The sequence below is a fragment of the Pleurodeles waltl genome, chromosome 6, assembly GCF_031143425.1.
Source record: "Pleurodeles waltl isolate 20211129_DDA chromosome 6, aPleWal1.hap1.20221129, whole genome shotgun sequence".
In the NCBI taxonomy this organism is placed as follows: domain Eukaryota; kingdom Metazoa; phylum Chordata; class Amphibia; order Caudata; family Salamandridae; genus Pleurodeles; species Pleurodeles waltl.
The window spans coordinates 132,023,043-132,039,710 of NC_090445.1; the positions used below are offsets into that span (position 1 = coordinate 132,023,043).

General features: G+C 41.6%; 1 protein-coding gene across 2 annotated transcripts in view; it reads right to left on the bottom strand.

Moving 5' to 3' along the window:
* Positions 1-15,975, bottom strand: part of GIP (gastric inhibitory polypeptide) — a 66,011-nt gene extending 50,036 nt beyond the window's left edge. For both annotated transcript variants that reach the window (XM_069242363.1, XM_069242362.1), the window contains exons 1-2: positions 15,919-15,975; positions 10,427-10,556 (exon numbers count right to left, since the gene is read on the bottom strand). In XM_069242363.1, the coding sequence (XP_069098464.1) occupies positions 10,427-10,506 (80 nt within the window). In that variant the 5' untranslated portion in view covers positions 10,507-10,556; positions 15,919-15,975. The remainder of the gene's footprint in view (positions 1-10,426; positions 10,557-15,918) is intronic.
* Between the last annotated feature and the right edge of the window lie 693 nt (positions 15,976-16,668).

Genomic DNA, 16,668 nt, shown 5'->3' on the forward strand with positions numbered 1-16,668 from the left:
CTATTATGGCACCTACCACCACAGAGTACCACCAGGGTCATAATGAGGGCCTTAGTCTTAACTTTCCTCTGTCTCGGCTCCAATCCATATTCCTTTCTTGAATTTCCAGTTTTCTTTTGTACACTACCTTGATTCTCTAGTCTTTCCATCGCCAGGTCCCGGGGATGTCTGCACTATGTTAATGTATCTCTGATTTTCAGCACCTGGCTAATTGCTTTCACCTGACTCTTTTCTTGCTCCCAAGCTCCTCCTTTAGCTGCCATCTATATCTTCCATTTGAACGTAGTGCTTATTGTTCCTGCATCCATTTCAGTGCTGTGAGTGTGTGATCCTTGCTGCTCTACTTCAAGGACTTAGTAGTGTGAGCTTCCTTATCCTTTTCTTTGATTTCTCTGATTTTATCTTGATACTATAACTCATCTATCCTTGTTGCTGCTCTCATAAATTGTATAACTTTGTCCCTTGCTTAAGGGCTCTTTGTTCTATTTTCATATACCCATCCAGGCTCCCACTGCCTGCCTTTCCTTGTTTATTGTATTTGTTTTGTTTCCTCAGATTGGTCTTTCTGCTTATTGCCAGTTTCTTGAAATCCAATCCTGCCTTTCCTGACCCCCATTACAATATTACTTGTAAGAAATTGGATTATTAATTGGGTTTGGTGAGTGCCTACCTCAAGGAACAATCACAACCCTATTAGGGCGAACTCTTAAAGTCATTTAATTAACCTGAGCTCAACCACTAGTAGCTATTGCACAGAACTGCATAGAGCAGACAAGCTTAATTTAGGGCAATGTGTAAAGTATTTATGCAGTACCAAAAAAGTAATAGTCAAAATGCAAAACAATAACAATCCCAAACTAGAAAAATAAAATAAAATGTCTTAAACAAAATGACAAAAATTCAATAAGGGAAGCTGAAGTTGTAAACTTTTAAAATGTTAAATAGAAATTGCGCCAAATAGCACCAATGATAGTAAATAATCACGGTAGACCAGGATCCAAGCGTTGGTTCAGGCTGACCATGATGGAGTGCGGGTCGGATACACCAGCCAGGTTCCTCCTAGTCAAATATTTACTTACTGACTTAGGGCCAGATGTAGCAAACGTTTTGCGACTCGCAAACGGCAAAATTTGCCGTTTGCGAGTCGCAAAACGCGTATCCCAATGCAGAAATGCATTTTGCGATTCGTTACCGACTTGCATATTCCATTTCAAATTCGCAAATAGGAAGGGGTGTTCCCTTCCTATTTACGAGTCGCATTTGGATTCAATACCATTTGCGTCCGCATTTGCGGTCGCAAATTGCATCGCAGTTACCATCCACTTCAAGTGGATGGTAACCCAATCGCAAATTGGAAGGGGTCCCCATGGGACCCCTTCCAGTTTGTGACTGGAGCCCAAAATATTTTTTCAGGGCAGGGAGTGGTCCAAGGGACCACTCCCTGCCCTGAAAAAAAAACCGAAACTAAAGGTTTCGGTTTTTTTTGAAGTGCAGCTCGTTTTCCCTTAGGGAAAACGGGCTACACTTCAAAAAAAAAAAAACTGCTTTATTTAAAAGCAGGTCGCTAACATGGAGGTCTGCTGACGTCAGCAGGCCTCCATGTTAGCGAGTGCCTATACTCGCAATGGGGCCGCAATTTGCGACCCACCTCATGAATATTCATGAGGTGGGTCATTGCGACCCCATTGCGAGTTGCAGTCGGTGTCTGAGACACCGTACTGCATAGCAATTTGCGACTTGCAAATTGCGAGTCGCAGGGACTCGCAATTTGCAAGTCGCAAATTGCTTTTTTCCTACATCTGGCCCATAGTTCTTTAAATCCCAATCCATCACAGGAGTACACTTCTAAGGCCCCCCAGGGCCTCAGAGGAGACACTTAGAGACTCACAGGGTGTCAAGCTGAGACCAACGGTAGGATCCAGCAAGGTCCTTTTACCACTGGTCAGGTAAGGTGTTGCAGGAAAGGTCTTTTACAGCATGATGTATTTCTGTAACTTGAATAGAAGGTCATCCTTTGATCCCTGAAATCCACTTCTTTTCCTGGGTACAAGAGGGAGCAGGGCCAGTCCTTCAGGGCTCCTCTCAATACACAGACAGCGAGGTCAGTCTTTTTTTGTCTTTCCTCAGGTCCAGAAAGTCTTCTGCAATGGGTGCCTCGAGGTGCCACATTCATGCCTGACACTACTGTGAGGAAATGACCCATGGGCACACCTTAACAAATGGGGTAATAGTTCCTGGGTCCAACCCTACCCACCCTGGAGGTTTCCAAGATGGCGGAAGCCTTCAGCCACACTAAACTTGGGCTCTAGGGGTTTGGGTTGTGGTTGGGGAGTGTACTGTGATAATCCTAGTATCCTCCCACAAATAACACTAACATCCAGTGTGGGGCAGCCACTGCACCCACAATAAACCCAGTGACAGATGTTTGGTAGGACAAAGTCAGGCTTCTTCAGCAACCAGATATAGGGTACACAAGAATTGTCTTGGCATCCCCTTCTTCACCCTTCATGAGTGTCCACGTGTTACATGTAAACCCAGCTGACCTGCTAAGCAGGATTTGACGCTCCAGCAGTTTTTGAAACAAGTGACTCATTTTCTACATAGAACAGTTAGGCCTCCCTAATGAAATATAGCTTTTGGGTTCCAGGACATGTTAACATTAAATTTCTACGTGCCCTACTTTCAAATACCATGCACCCTGCCTTTTGAGCTACACAGCCTATGTAAAGATGATTTATTAAATTTTAAAAAGGAGGTTTATTTTGTCAGGTCAAATTACAGTTTTTACATTGCTATAGTCAGTTACACTGATAGGCCTGGAGCCATGTTTTATACTGTCACTGTAGTGGATGGCATAATAGGCCCTTCAGTCCAGTTGTAACATTTAACTGACAGCCATGGGCACACTTTGTCCCATATACGTGGGATTTTCAGGTACTTTATTTTTCTCCAGTTCCTGCTTTCTGTGAATCCAGTCGGTCTTTTCTTAGCCCTCTCTGTGACCTCTGCTTCTCTTGCTCCATTCTCTTTGCCTCTCTTGTGTTTGTGTTCACATTGTCGTTGTTATTACTAGGGTGTGTCAGTGAGTTCTGATTATTAGTACCTTCTGCACAAGAATTCAGTTAGCACGCTTCTTCCATATGATCAGTTGGGTATCTTTCATGACTATGATAATAAGTTCTCTTTACATTTGAACTCCCACAGAGCATACACAATAATGCAGACTATTAGTTTTAGTTACTATTAGGTTTCATAGTTACCTGTTCTTATGTGTTGTACTTTCCTGTTACCTTTCAAGTTGTTTATTAGATGATGGGTTTTGTTTTTCTAGTTTAGTCTGCTTCGTGCATTATCTAGATTCTGCCCAGTATTAAAATTCCAGTCCAAACCGACATGCTCCAGTCTTTAGCTACTGTCCTGCCTTTCTTCAAGGAAAGGGAATTTGGGAGAGCTATAGCATATAGCATATACAATGCCCTGTTTGTGCTAAAGCTCACCCCAACTTCCTTGTCACTACAAAGAGTTCGCCCTTCCTTTAGTTATTTAAGTCCTTGTCTCAGCGGAGTTTCTGACTGCTTCATATTTTGGGAACAAAGGTCTTTTCATGCAACATACTATAGCCCACATTAATTTCCTTAATGTTTGGAAGACTATCTGATTGGTGCAACAAGCATTTTAAATCCAAACATTGACAGTAATGAAGTACAACAAAAGACATAGCTGTATAAATATCGGAGACTCCATTAAGTATTGGCAATAATATCTAAATATTCTGGTTTCAGTTTTTATTTGAATTTAGTTTAATTAAGGAAAATTTGAAATTCTTTTCCATCATAGTATTATCTTTCATTTATGTATAATATTAGCATACACTTTTCTTTACGAGGAATTCTGTATCTCATCTCAATAAATACATAGTTTAAAATGTTAATTTAGTATTCCTTCGTAGGAAACAGTCTACTTGAGTCAATATTGGGCCAAAATAAAATGAAATAAACATTAAAAATAAGGTTTTAAAATATAAAATTCATAAGATTATAAAGCTTTAATTTTACCAATCAAAAATGGCGTGCATTGTAATCAATTATAATGATCTCAAACACAGACCTTTGGTCTAAATCGTCTTCATTTTTGTCTGACGTAATTTTGTTGAGCAGTTTTTTTGCATCATTTGACATTTTTAATGATTGCCTTTACTTTTGAAAATATTTTTTGTGGCGTTTAGATGTATTATAAATTCTCATGTGGCATTTTCTCCTTCCTATCTTTTCAGTCTTTTTTTACCAGGATTATCATTACTGGGTTAGTCTGTCAAGGGTATTTTGTTCTTCTGCAACTGTTTCCTGTGAGGGTTGTCTAGGATAGCTACAATTTATGAGTAGTTCCCTATTTTTAAGTAGAAAGCTGCTCATTTTTTGGAGATCATCGACAACACCAGCTACACTCTAACTCTCCCCTAAAAAGACTGAACATGAAACCTTATTGGAGGCAGGAGACACTACAAACTTGTCAGACATAGGTGATCTTGCTTGTGGCATGACATGCGTCATCTTCCCTTCACCTATGGATAGCCTGTGCTACAGCATGGCAGTACTATTCAGCTGCTGGGGTGAAGGGCATTAGCAAGAATATATCAGGATACCTTTAGAGGCATCACATTGGTCCTCACTAACATTCGTATTTAGGGCTTATTAGATATAGCTGGTGCATTTTGTAATATTACCCTTTTCTCACACTGCAAACATTGGTCTGTGACTCTGGAGTTCGTCTGACCTTTAAAGTGTCTCAGCTGAGCACCAGGCGGCAAAAATGTGGGTGGTGTGGGGAGCAGACTCCTCTGTAAAAGCTTAATCAGCCTACCACAGCTTTAGACCTTTAATAGAATTTAATTCATTTTATGTACATTTGTCATGGCAGTGAACATAAATGTGGCCTAAGGGCACATATTTATAGCAACTATACCAATAAACACACATACACAAATTTATTACTACTGTACTGTACGCAGGTCAAAATCCAGTTTGTTACATTAGAAAATCACTATTTGCTTGCAGACATATGTTTGTATACATATGCCACTGGTCTATATGAGTGTCACTTACACTCTGTTTCTGATGGATACATCTACCTGTAGATTTTGCAACTTTTGAATATTCCCATGCTGGATCCAGAAAATTTCCAGTAGCTTCCTGTGCTGTTATGGGCTGTTTCGCTCAGTCTCAGCATTTAGTACTACCTCGGACATGACATCCCTGGAGCCATATAGTGTCCCCTGGTGCCCTGATGTGAGTTCCCCATTTTTCCTTGCCCTTCATTGTGGATCTAGAGAAGTTTTCTTTTGAATTATTTCCACAAATGTTAGGTTTTTGCAGTGCTAGGCAGGATTCATTAAACCCTGCCAAGTTCAGATGTCCATTATGGACCCTCACAAAACCGGCTTGTGGTTTTCGGAGTCGAAGCATGATTTGAAGTTGACCTATGCGTCCTCATGGATTCAAAAGCCTCAAAGGAGAGGAAATCATTATGTTATTGGTGTGTGATGAATGCCGAGCTCCACATTCTTCACACTCCAGAATGTGTTCAGAATCTAGGTCCTGTTGTTCCTTGAAATTAGTAAGGGAGAAAAGTTGGAAGCTTAAGAAGCAGTGCAGGCAATATGATTCTACGTAGTTCCCGTTCCAGGGTTAGGTCTCCACTCCTCTCCCCTCCTCAAGGGACAAAGCCTTCCTCAGAGTTGGTCTGGGCCATCACTTTGGCAAGGTCAACTTTGGTGCTGACCTACTATGTGGAGAAGTGTGGCACAATGGTTAGAGCGGCAGACCCTGATGCAGAGATCTGGCCGAGGACCAGGGTTCAATTCCCACCTCAGGGGGTCTTGGGCTCAATTCCCTTGGACCAGATAATTCTCGCCTCGGTGCCTAATCTAATTAATGGGTCCCACTCTGTAACTCTGGGCAATAGCTTGCTTAATCTCCACAACGGCCCTCACAGCGCTTGGATGCCTGGCTTCACCCTGGGGTTGTCCAGGAGTGAGTGCCTCATAGGGAAAAGCCAGGAGGGGTTCCACAGCGGTATGCGTACAGCGCCTTGAGACCCTAACGAGTGAGTAGTGTGCTATACAAGTTTACAGTTTACAAAGCTTACCCTCCCTCTGGTGTGCCTGGAGTTTCTAGTGCTGACCAAGGGCAGGTCATGGCATTCACGCTGGCCATAATGGGAACATTGCCTTGGCACACCGGTTCCCCTCTGACATAGGGTCTCTGATTCTGATACCACCAGGAGGTCCTTACCAGGACCCAGTCAACCGCTGTTGTCCTCCTCGCAGCCCTTCACCAAACCCCACTGGACATGTAGACTCACTAAAATACTCAGCCAGTAGCCCCACTGACGACGCTGTCTCAGGCAGCAGAGCCCTTGCCAAAACCAGGGCATTTCTCATGTTCTTGAGGAGGCAGGCACAGAGATTGACCTAGGAGGGACAATACTGGGTAGGGTCCCAGGCAAGGCCCTTTCCTGGGAATTAATATTGGTAGCTCATAGATAATTTATTTGGCACAGATTTTAACAATATACAAATGTCGATTATCATCGATCGTCATGTTGATGACAGCAGAGAGGTGGCCAATTTGATGCCGCCCACCAGTGCAGATGCAGCAGACTACTTGATCCTCTAGAATGCAGGCAGCTTTAGTACCTCTCTGGAAGTAGAGCTTGAGTACCTTTGGGGCCATCCTCTGTGGCATCTCCTATTGTAATCCTTACAAAAGCTGTGGAGGCCCTAGAACTGTCTCTGTTTCTTTCAAGGGAGCACTTAAGTGAGTTTAATGGAGTTAGACCATTTAAGGACTGGTGGGTCCTACAGATCAAAGAAAAAGGTTAAGCCTATCTTTTCCTCCTTGTCTGTCTAGCGCACTCACATTCTCCAGAAAGACGTCATGGTCCTGTCATAAAAAGGGGCAATAGAACTACTCCCAAAATAAGTGACAGGGCAAGGAAGTTACTCCTGTTGCTTCTTGTGCCCAAGAAGGACAGTGCGCTGTGTCCCATTCTATACATGAGGGTCTTGGGTACATATCTACGAAAGGAAAAATTCAAGATTTTTACCCCAGTACACATTTCTTTTCTTGATGAAACTAAGAGACTGGATAGTCTCCTTCAACTTGCAAGATTCCTAATTCATCTTCCGATTCTTCAGTCACACAGGAGGTAACTGTGCTCCGTGGTAGGGTCCACCCGCTGCCAATGCAAAGTACCCCATTCAGATTAACAGTTGGCACCTTGAGTCTTCACATAAGTGAATGTGGTGGCCATTGCGCATGAGCACAGGATGTGGATTTTTGTGTTCCCATATCTTGATAATTGGCTACTAAAGGGAGACTCGCTACAGCTGGTTTCGGGCCATCTGAATAGCATGGCAGCCCTGCTGTCCAACTTGGAGTTTTCCATCAACCTACCAAGTTGTACCTAGAGCCGTCACAGCACCTTCTGTTCATTGAGGCCCATCACAAAATGACACTGCTGAGGCTTTCCTTGTCTTCAGAGGATTTGGAACATTCTGGATATGATTGCAATGTTTGAGAAAGGAGCTCTGATATTAACCTAGATTGTCCTTTGCCTGCTTAGTCTGCTAGCTACTTGTATCTTCCCAGTCACTCACACGGACTGACACATGCAGGCTGTCCATTGGTGTCTTCATCTGCAATTGTTCCAACATTCAGAAGATCTAATAAACTATATCAAAGTCACCTAGGAAACAGTGATAAATCTTCAGTGGTGGTCAGTGAAGGAAACTTCAGCTGTGGGAAACCCTTCCATCCGTCACTAGCAGTGGCCATGATGGTGACGGATGCCACCACTTTGGGGTGACGCATTCATCTGGAGTGTCTGGCACTCAGAGGACTTTGGTCTGCAGCAGAGTAGAATTGTCAAATCAGTCTGCTAGAACTCTGCAGGCGATACTCTTGGTGCCAAAGGCCTTCCATTCATAGTTGGCTGGTCCATATGATATATGTAACCAAACAGGACAGTTTGGGCTTTCGCCTTTTGTGCCGCAATACTCTGAAACTGTGGGGATGGGGTCCAGCTGATAGCATCTTGTTGGTTGCCACACATCTGACAGGTTCATTTGAGGGCTGATGTTCTGATCTGGCATCATCTTGTCGACGACTTATGGCATCTGCAGCAAGAGGTTGCACAGTCCATATCTGTCCTCAGGGGACCCCTTCTGTGTACCTTTTCTCCTCTTGCAGGAATGCACATTGCCTGCTTGCTGTTTTGTGCCCACCAGTTTCTGCTACAATAAGCTTAGGGATGTGCTTTCCCTGATTTAGGATTTCCACCTACATTATGTTTCCCTCTCTTACTTTAGGTTCTGACGAAGCTGTGTCAGGAGAATGCATAGATGATTCTGATCACCCCAGATTGGACACAGAAGGTTTGGTATGCTAACTTGTTATACCTGTCTCCTCTAGAGCCTCCACTTTAATTCGTGGAGATTGAGCAGGGCCACCTGAATTTCTGCCATTTTCCACCAGAGATCGTGGGTGTCAACCGGTCAGCACACTGCCCCTCTAGAAAGATGATGTCTCACTGGATTGTCAAACTGTATTGTCTCTTAATGCTCAAGGAAGAGCAATACCCTTCTGAAGGCTCATCTTTCAGATGTGTTGCATATTGTGCTTTAGTTAGCTCTTTCCACAGCAGAGTTGTGCACAGGGCTTGTGGCTTTTTCAGCCTTTGTCTTCCAGACCAAACTTCTCTTTTTAAGTTACCAATTGTTATAACTTTTCTTCAGTGGCTATCTTACACGTTCCTCCCTTCTCCATTCACTATACCGCAGTGAGGCATTAACTTGGTTCTAACATTTCTGATGGGAGCTGGCTTTGCCTCCATGCATGGTAGCTAGTTGAGGCTTCTGACAATGAAAACGGTGTTCTTCGTAGCCATAACATCATCTCAATAGTGCTTGAACTGCAAGCTCTGTGTCTGACCTCAATTCTTTCCAGATCAGCTGGTTAAGAGAACAAAAGCGTTCTTTCTCACCAAGATCATGAACCTATTCCATGCTAATTAGTCTAACACCTTACATTTGTTTTACTCTCTGCCACATCTCACCAAGTGGGAGGAGGGACTGCATCATTTGGATCCTTATAGGGTGGTCTGCTCCTTCATAGTGTGGTCTGCTCCTACAAAGACAGGACCCGGGTGATCTGGTCTAATGATCAGTCTTCATAAACTATGTGGGTACCAATGTCGTAAGGTTACTTTAGCTATTACACGGGCACGTTATTTTAGCTTAGGCCTTCAGCTTGTGCCCTTTCACTCCGATACATGACATTTTTATTATTCTTACTATTTTAGAAAAGCCTTCATTTTAGTGGAGATGTTAGGCTGTCCGGAAAAGGACGTTGATCTTTGAAATGTGATCTTTGGAGTGAAGTGTGGGCCATTTGCCGAAATACCATATCAGAGATGAAAGCAAACATACATGTGACAGAGTAGACTGTGCTTAGAGAGAGCAGGAATGCAGGGCATGGAAAGGAAGAGGGTTACTGCAAAGAAAAGGATAGACAACAGTCAGATTTTTTAATTCAGGGTATGTTTTTCATGCCAGGTTTTAGGAATATGTAGGATGCTTTTTGGGATAGCATGCAGTCTGAGAATGCAAAATTGTAAAAGGTACAAAGAAAGTAAATTGGTTTACCATTCCAAGATGGCCAAGTCGTTGTTCTAAATGTGGCAGTAATGCTGGAACTTTAAAACGATACATTATATGCGGTACCATTGCAAGATGGCCACCAGCTGTGATATTTCATTTTATTCGTTATTCCAGACACGTGCCCGCCATGTTTAAGTGGCAGCATTTATTCACTTTTATTCTTTTCATTTATCTTGCGTAAGCTGTTGAGTCTGTGTTTAATTGTGGTTGTGTAAGTGGGTGAATGTAAGAAAAAGATGTTAAGTGGATGAAAGGATGAATGGATAAAAAGATATGTGGCAGAGTACGTGTGTGATGACTTTTTGTGTGTGCCTAAACACATAAGTGGCTGAAGAGATAATTTAATTTATAACCCAAATCTATTGATTGGTATTACTGATGCTTGCTACATCATTAACAAGTTGACTTCCACATTGTTATGGAAAGCAAAAAAGACACTGACTGGGACTTTTTGTGGGTGAAGAAGTTTGAGAATTCTTACTCTTTGATTTCAAGAACAGTTAAATGATATATAATTTAGCCTGGTGGTATCTTCAAGCAAATACTTAGGGAATCAAATGCATAGGAGCTTTCAAGGTAAGTACAATCCTGATAACTGATAAATAACCTTTCAAATGTCTTATGTGTTGAAAATACTGCAAATTAATAATGCTGACAAAAATCAAAAAAATAAATAATGATCTTTTATTTCCCCAGTTTGGACCTTACCTCTGGTTGCTCCGTTCTGTTTCAGACATTGCGAGGCTCAGGCAGGCAAAGATTAGAAGCAGAACCTTAAGGGACATCATTTTTCTTTTTTTCTGATGTACAGTTTGCGTCACAAGGATAAGCTGTAGACCTGCATGAAACAGAAGTAGCACGTGTAGGACATTACAAAGGCAGCAGGTACAGTATAACATGTCCCTGCCGTATTAGCTGTTTTTAGAGTAGCTGTTTGCAGTGTTACAAGATAAGTTGGTGCTGTCACCAAAGAGTACGAGCCATATAAGCCTCAAGAGGTAATTTCCAATAGACAGAGCTGTAAATGTTCTGTCTTGTTCTTTATTTGTTAATGGTTTATTATTTTGCGGTCAGTGTAGCCCACCACAAGAGTAAAGTGTGGTACTGTACATAATTAACAATAAAAACATATAAATAGGAATCACTAACTAGAAAAGTAATGCAATAATACTGGTGAATCTATACCACATTAATCAGACACCTTCACATTGCTCAGATATCACTCTGTTGTCTGTCTAAATAAAAACAATTTATGATTAGTTTGGCAGTGTCAAACTCCAGCAAACAGTGCCTGATTAGACCCTGTCCCCCCACCCCGTGAAGAAAGCCAACACTGATTCACTTGGCAGTCCAAATCCCCTTGACCAGTGGGTGACTGTGTCCTGTGAGTGTGAAAACCCACATCAATGCTCCTAACAGATGAAATACATGATGTGGTGTCAGGACCAAATGTGATTTAGAACCTGAGCACTTCATTACGAGTCTAGCGGACCTAGGACCGCCAGACTCACGGTGGAGGTGGGACCGCCGCCATATAACATGCATGCACGGCACAGTACTCCATTATCCCTGTATTGTCCCATTCACTGGCACACATACACCTATCACATGCACAGTGCAGCTCTGCACACCAAACTGATGCAGGCCAAGGGTGAGTTAGGTACACAGCAACAGAACTTTAAATGATTGAGCCTGTAGGCCTCACTATGGTGACACAGGTTAAAAGGACCTGTTCACTCCTACTGATCACTACATGCTATGCTGCCACCACCACACTCGAGCTGCTTAACGCCTGTCAAAGGCAGTAGTCTTTCACCATTATGAGGGTTATCGCTTTGAGCGCACCTCCTGGTCCAACAAGACCGTAATCCATCTTTGAGTATGACAACAAAAATCAGCATTAGGGATAGAGTCCGGTACAGTTGGGGCACTCAGGGTAGGGATGCACATTCATTACCACGCGGAGGACTTTTTCTGTCCCAACATGTGGCATCTAGTCTTCCCTGGCACCAATACAGACCAACAGGCTCTGAAAGTCAGCCAGAGCTGATACTTATAGACACAATTGGGTATTACTGCATACCGACTGATAAAGATGCCTTGATCGTATTTCATATCCACTGGAGCCTCCATGAAAGATTAAACAACATGGCACCAACATGACACCAAAAGAGGGTCTGATTTGTGTTTCCTGCATGAATGAACAACATCTTTCCGGAATAAGAAGCATTCAGCAAACAACAGATCAGGAGGGTGCAAATATAAATGTCATGCTATAAGAAATTTAAAAAACATTTACATATTTTCAGACACGTCAGTACGATTGTTGTGAATCTTGTTTGAAGCATGGACATTGATTTTGTTTTTCGGAGTCATAGAATAGGAAGGAAGATGGATAGCACCTAGATAATTATTGATAATGGTGAAATAGTATACGTATGTTAAAGAAGGCAGATAATTAATCGTATCAAAATGGAGCATTAGCAATTTTTATGAACGTCTTCTAAGCATTGTATAAGGAGATAAACTTGGTTACAGTCACTGGGCAAAGTGTTTTGTCCCATAATTTCTCACCCAGCTTGTAGGGCTTCAATGTAGGTAGGAAGAATGTAAACAACAATTATGGGAGATTCTATTATATTTATATCATTGCACAATGTTCTGAAAATAACAAGCCAAAATTAAGGTTTAGCTGATGCAGACTGGCAATGAATGGCATCTCACTAGAAGATATTTTGATAATTGATCGGGATTCATCTTCCTGAATTATCACATCTGCGTTTGGGATTTGGGATGCAAGTTCCCAAAACAGAGAAAATGAAGACAGCTTGTAGAAGGAACTAGAAAAGAAACTATACATCCACTCTAATCTGCTGCACATGATGATCTTACTTTTCATGGCTCACTAATTGGCTATGACGTGCCCCAGGCTAATGAATAAGGCTTTAACATTGGAATATCTTTTCCTGGAGCTCAATGTAATGTATATTAAACCTGCCCAGTATGTTTTTTAAAATGTAGAAAGCGGAGTGATGGATCATCTGGTTGTCACACCGTGAGTAATTCATGTTTGAAAAGGGATCGACTTTACATAAGTGGAAGTACTGTGTTCAAAAGTGCATAGTGCCACTGCAGGCAATGTATATTTCACATTGGGAGGGATTAGAAGTTAGCTAACATATTTCTATTAGTTTTCTGCTATGGCCTTTAGAGTTTTGGGCCCCGCACCAAAATGCACAGAAAAAAGCAAGCTTTGGCAAAGTATATAAGGTTGCCTGTGCAAGATTTATTTGCTGTGCCAGAGTTTTTAGCTATGTTGTACACGGCTCTAAGTAAAAACAAAGTGCAGTGGTGCGGCCAGCGTTGACTCCATTGCAGCTCTTTCTTTTCACAGTAGCTTTGCTGCTATTCAACATGATTAAACAACATTGACAGTGCTAGTTGATCTTGCATAGGGGAGAGCTGTTGGCTTTGCCTGTGTTTGTTTATTTTGGTGCCCATGCCTATTTACTGTTACAGTCCAACCCTGGTGATGACAGTTTTGTACTTTTATCAACATATTCGAACTTGACTTGCATGTGTATGTATCACTCCTTATAAAACGCAAAACGAGCAATGATCATTGCTTTGAGACTGACATATTAATATAGACAATAAAAACGCCAAATATGGTTTCATTTGAACACATCGAGATTTTATGAGTAAAGTAATTGTAACTTTGCATAAACATATGAACGCACTCCTCCAGCCGTCCAGGCGATTGCTTCTTGTCAGCAAGGTGATGGAGTGCCCAAACTTACCTTGTGCGGATATAACGGATTTTTGAACTTTGAGCATCCTTAGATGGGAACATGGTTTCGTTGGAGGTGCACAAGTGAATGCAAGGAAACCAGTTGTAGCCTTTGACATTTCACATGAAGTGAGACGCGTCATGCAAGCATGGGCACCATAAACGGAAATGTTAGAGGCTAATTTGTACTTGAACTGGCTGACTAGATCAAAGTACATTTCATGAAACAGAAAAATAGGGCATAGTGCACCATGTTTGAGGTAGAAAGGCCCAAAGTTCACGTCGCTCCTATTACCATTTCCATAGCTACAAAAAATAATCGGAATTCAGTTAAAGCGCGTTTGCATCTAACCACTTTTCCATTATGACTCCTATTAAATTGCAGTTAGGTGATACAGAAAGGTCAATTATTTTGTATGTACACACAAGCCAATGCCACCTCCACCATTTTGCTTGGTTAACGGGGCTAAAGTAGCTGCTGTTTATTATTGTGGACACCAATTTAGTGACGAGCACTAATTAATGCAAGTCTGGGATAGAATTTGGGAGGCAGTGCCTAACGCACCCAGCATGCACGAGGAGTGCAGTGAGGTTGTGGAAGGACGATTAGCAGAAGATAGCTTCTTAGGTCGCGCTTCCGAAGGATAAGTAACAATCCGTGAGTGCTATTACAAAGCCAGTCCCATTCAGCCTTTTGCAGACTTGGAGTCTCATCCCCTCAAGTCAAGTGGGTACTGCATTCTGTTCACACACACTTTTTGATTTGCCCTTGTTTGGTCGGTGGTTTGAGAATGGGTATTGCAGAGGCCTTGAACTGCCACTAAGATGTTCGCATCATGATAACTTCTGCGAGATCGTACGACCCAGTTTAGTACCAGCTTCTCTAGTTTGCAACAGTTGTCGATTCTGAGAGCTCTTAATTTCCCTGTCCCTTGGATCACTAACCTGCTAACATTAGATATGGACTAAGGGACAGATATGCTAAAATACAAATTGTGACCAGTGTCTTTTTATAAGAACCGATACACAAAATACAGAATTGTACTGGGTCCCAAAATTACTTGCCTAATAAATATGAATTAAGCCAATCGCAATTTGCGACCCTCTGAGAAATGCGAACGTCACAGAGATTGCTGTCTGTAAGGTCAGAAGACTATCACCCCTGTTATTGCTTGCCAGAAAAGGAAGCTATTTTTGGAAAGCAGCCCATTTTCCTTAAAGGGAAAAAAATAAAAAGTTAACATTTTTGAAAAACTTAAGTGAATTGGCAGTGAGCCCCCTACTCGTCTGCCTACTCCCAGTGAAGCTTAAACCTCAATTTGCAAAGGGAAAGGGCTACAAAGGGAACCCATGTACTGTAGAGAATGAGTTACTGCTCTAACGTGAGAGTTGGATAAAGGTTTACAAACGGAATTCCAGTCACAAACCATTGATACATTTGAATCTGAAACAATTTGGTTGGGACACCCACAAAGTGCCCATTCCAAATTGCGATTAAATATGCATTTATAAATCCACTTTGGGAGTTGGTAAAACTATACCAACTCCTCAAATGGTTTCAGTGCATTCCAAATAGCTTATTAGCGTTCTGGACCTCTAAAAATTTGAGTACACCTGGCCCTCAATTGTGTGTTAATGACTGGTCTGGGAAACCCTATATTTACTGCTGCAGATGTAGACACAACAGAAATGTACTACCAGTAATAATGATGTACATTAGGAAACTAAGGACAAAGTGCTGAAACATATATAATTATTCACTTGGGCAGTCTGTTATCGAGCTTATACTAGGAGGTCTTGTGCTGTTAGAATTGAGCTTGGTTAGAAACTCATAACAGCATATAATTTGAATGGTAAAATAACCACGTTTTTGCATTCAGCACCTTAGCAGAACAGGCAAAAAAATTACATCTTTTGGAAATAGACAAAATCAGATGGTGTTGCCCATCTCAAGAGTTCTCATTGTATTAGTGGCCTAATTTAGAGTTCGATGGATGGGTTACTGTGTCAAAAAAGTGAAGGATTGTATGGCCGTTTTAATCACCTTTATGGCTGAGTACTAGTCGGCAAATTCTAAATCATGCACCCTTGGTCTTGACAGGTCGAAATCTGAATTGGCCTGAACGAGAGTCAAGCCAACGAAATGTAGGTTTTACACAGATATTATTACAGCAGATACATTACCCCCCACTGGGCTATTTTACAGGCTGTAGCCCCCTCATTCTCTCCAGGAGTGACATGATTATCTGGAAAATTAACTAACCAATATTTTCTGGAAAAAAATCACCAAGTCATTGTTGCTTAAACATACCTTTGGTATTTTGTTATGTAGATTTGTGAAAGATCACTCAAAAACGCCCTTTTTCATGCACAGTATGAGATTGTAATAGCAGTGCTGATATGGCCTTACCTTGCAGACTTGATCAGGTAAGTCCGATAAACTCAGGTAGGCTCCTGGAGACTCTTGTACTTAGGGGATGTTGTCTTATACTCTTCTGGTCTTTCCTTATCAGCTGGACGCGATGCAAATTACCATCTCCAAACCGTTCACAATATTTATTAGCAGCTTCATTAGCCCTATTAACCCACCAGGCTGGGCGAGGCGTTTCCGTCTGTGTACATGAAAGGTAATTTACCTTTCTGTATCACACAATTACGACCTGATAAGAGTCATAAGTAAATTGTGTTTAGATGTAAACGATCTGTCACTGAGTAGAATTCAGATTAATTTCTGTAGTTAAGTGGATGTTATCACAGTTGTCCTGGACATTTGGCCTTTTGATTTTAAGCAAGGTGCGGTATCCCATATGGCTATATTTTTCTGCTAATTGAAAAGCAGCTTCATTTAGTGAGCCACTTCCAGAATACATTAGTCCCTTCTATATTGGATTATGATGTCAAATGTTCCTGTACACTAGTTTTCCAGCTCACACTCCATTCCCCTATGTACTTACCTCCTGACTCTCATTATCATTAGTGTGTGTGAAATTTGCATAATTTTCTCATGCATCATTACATGAAATTTCATGAAAATTACACAAAATTATGCAAAAATAATAAGCAAGATTTCTGCTGTATTTTTTTGCTTTGAAAGCAAGAATGCAATTTCTGCTAATAAAAGTGCTAAATAACACATAACAAGCATAATAGCTGCTTCCAT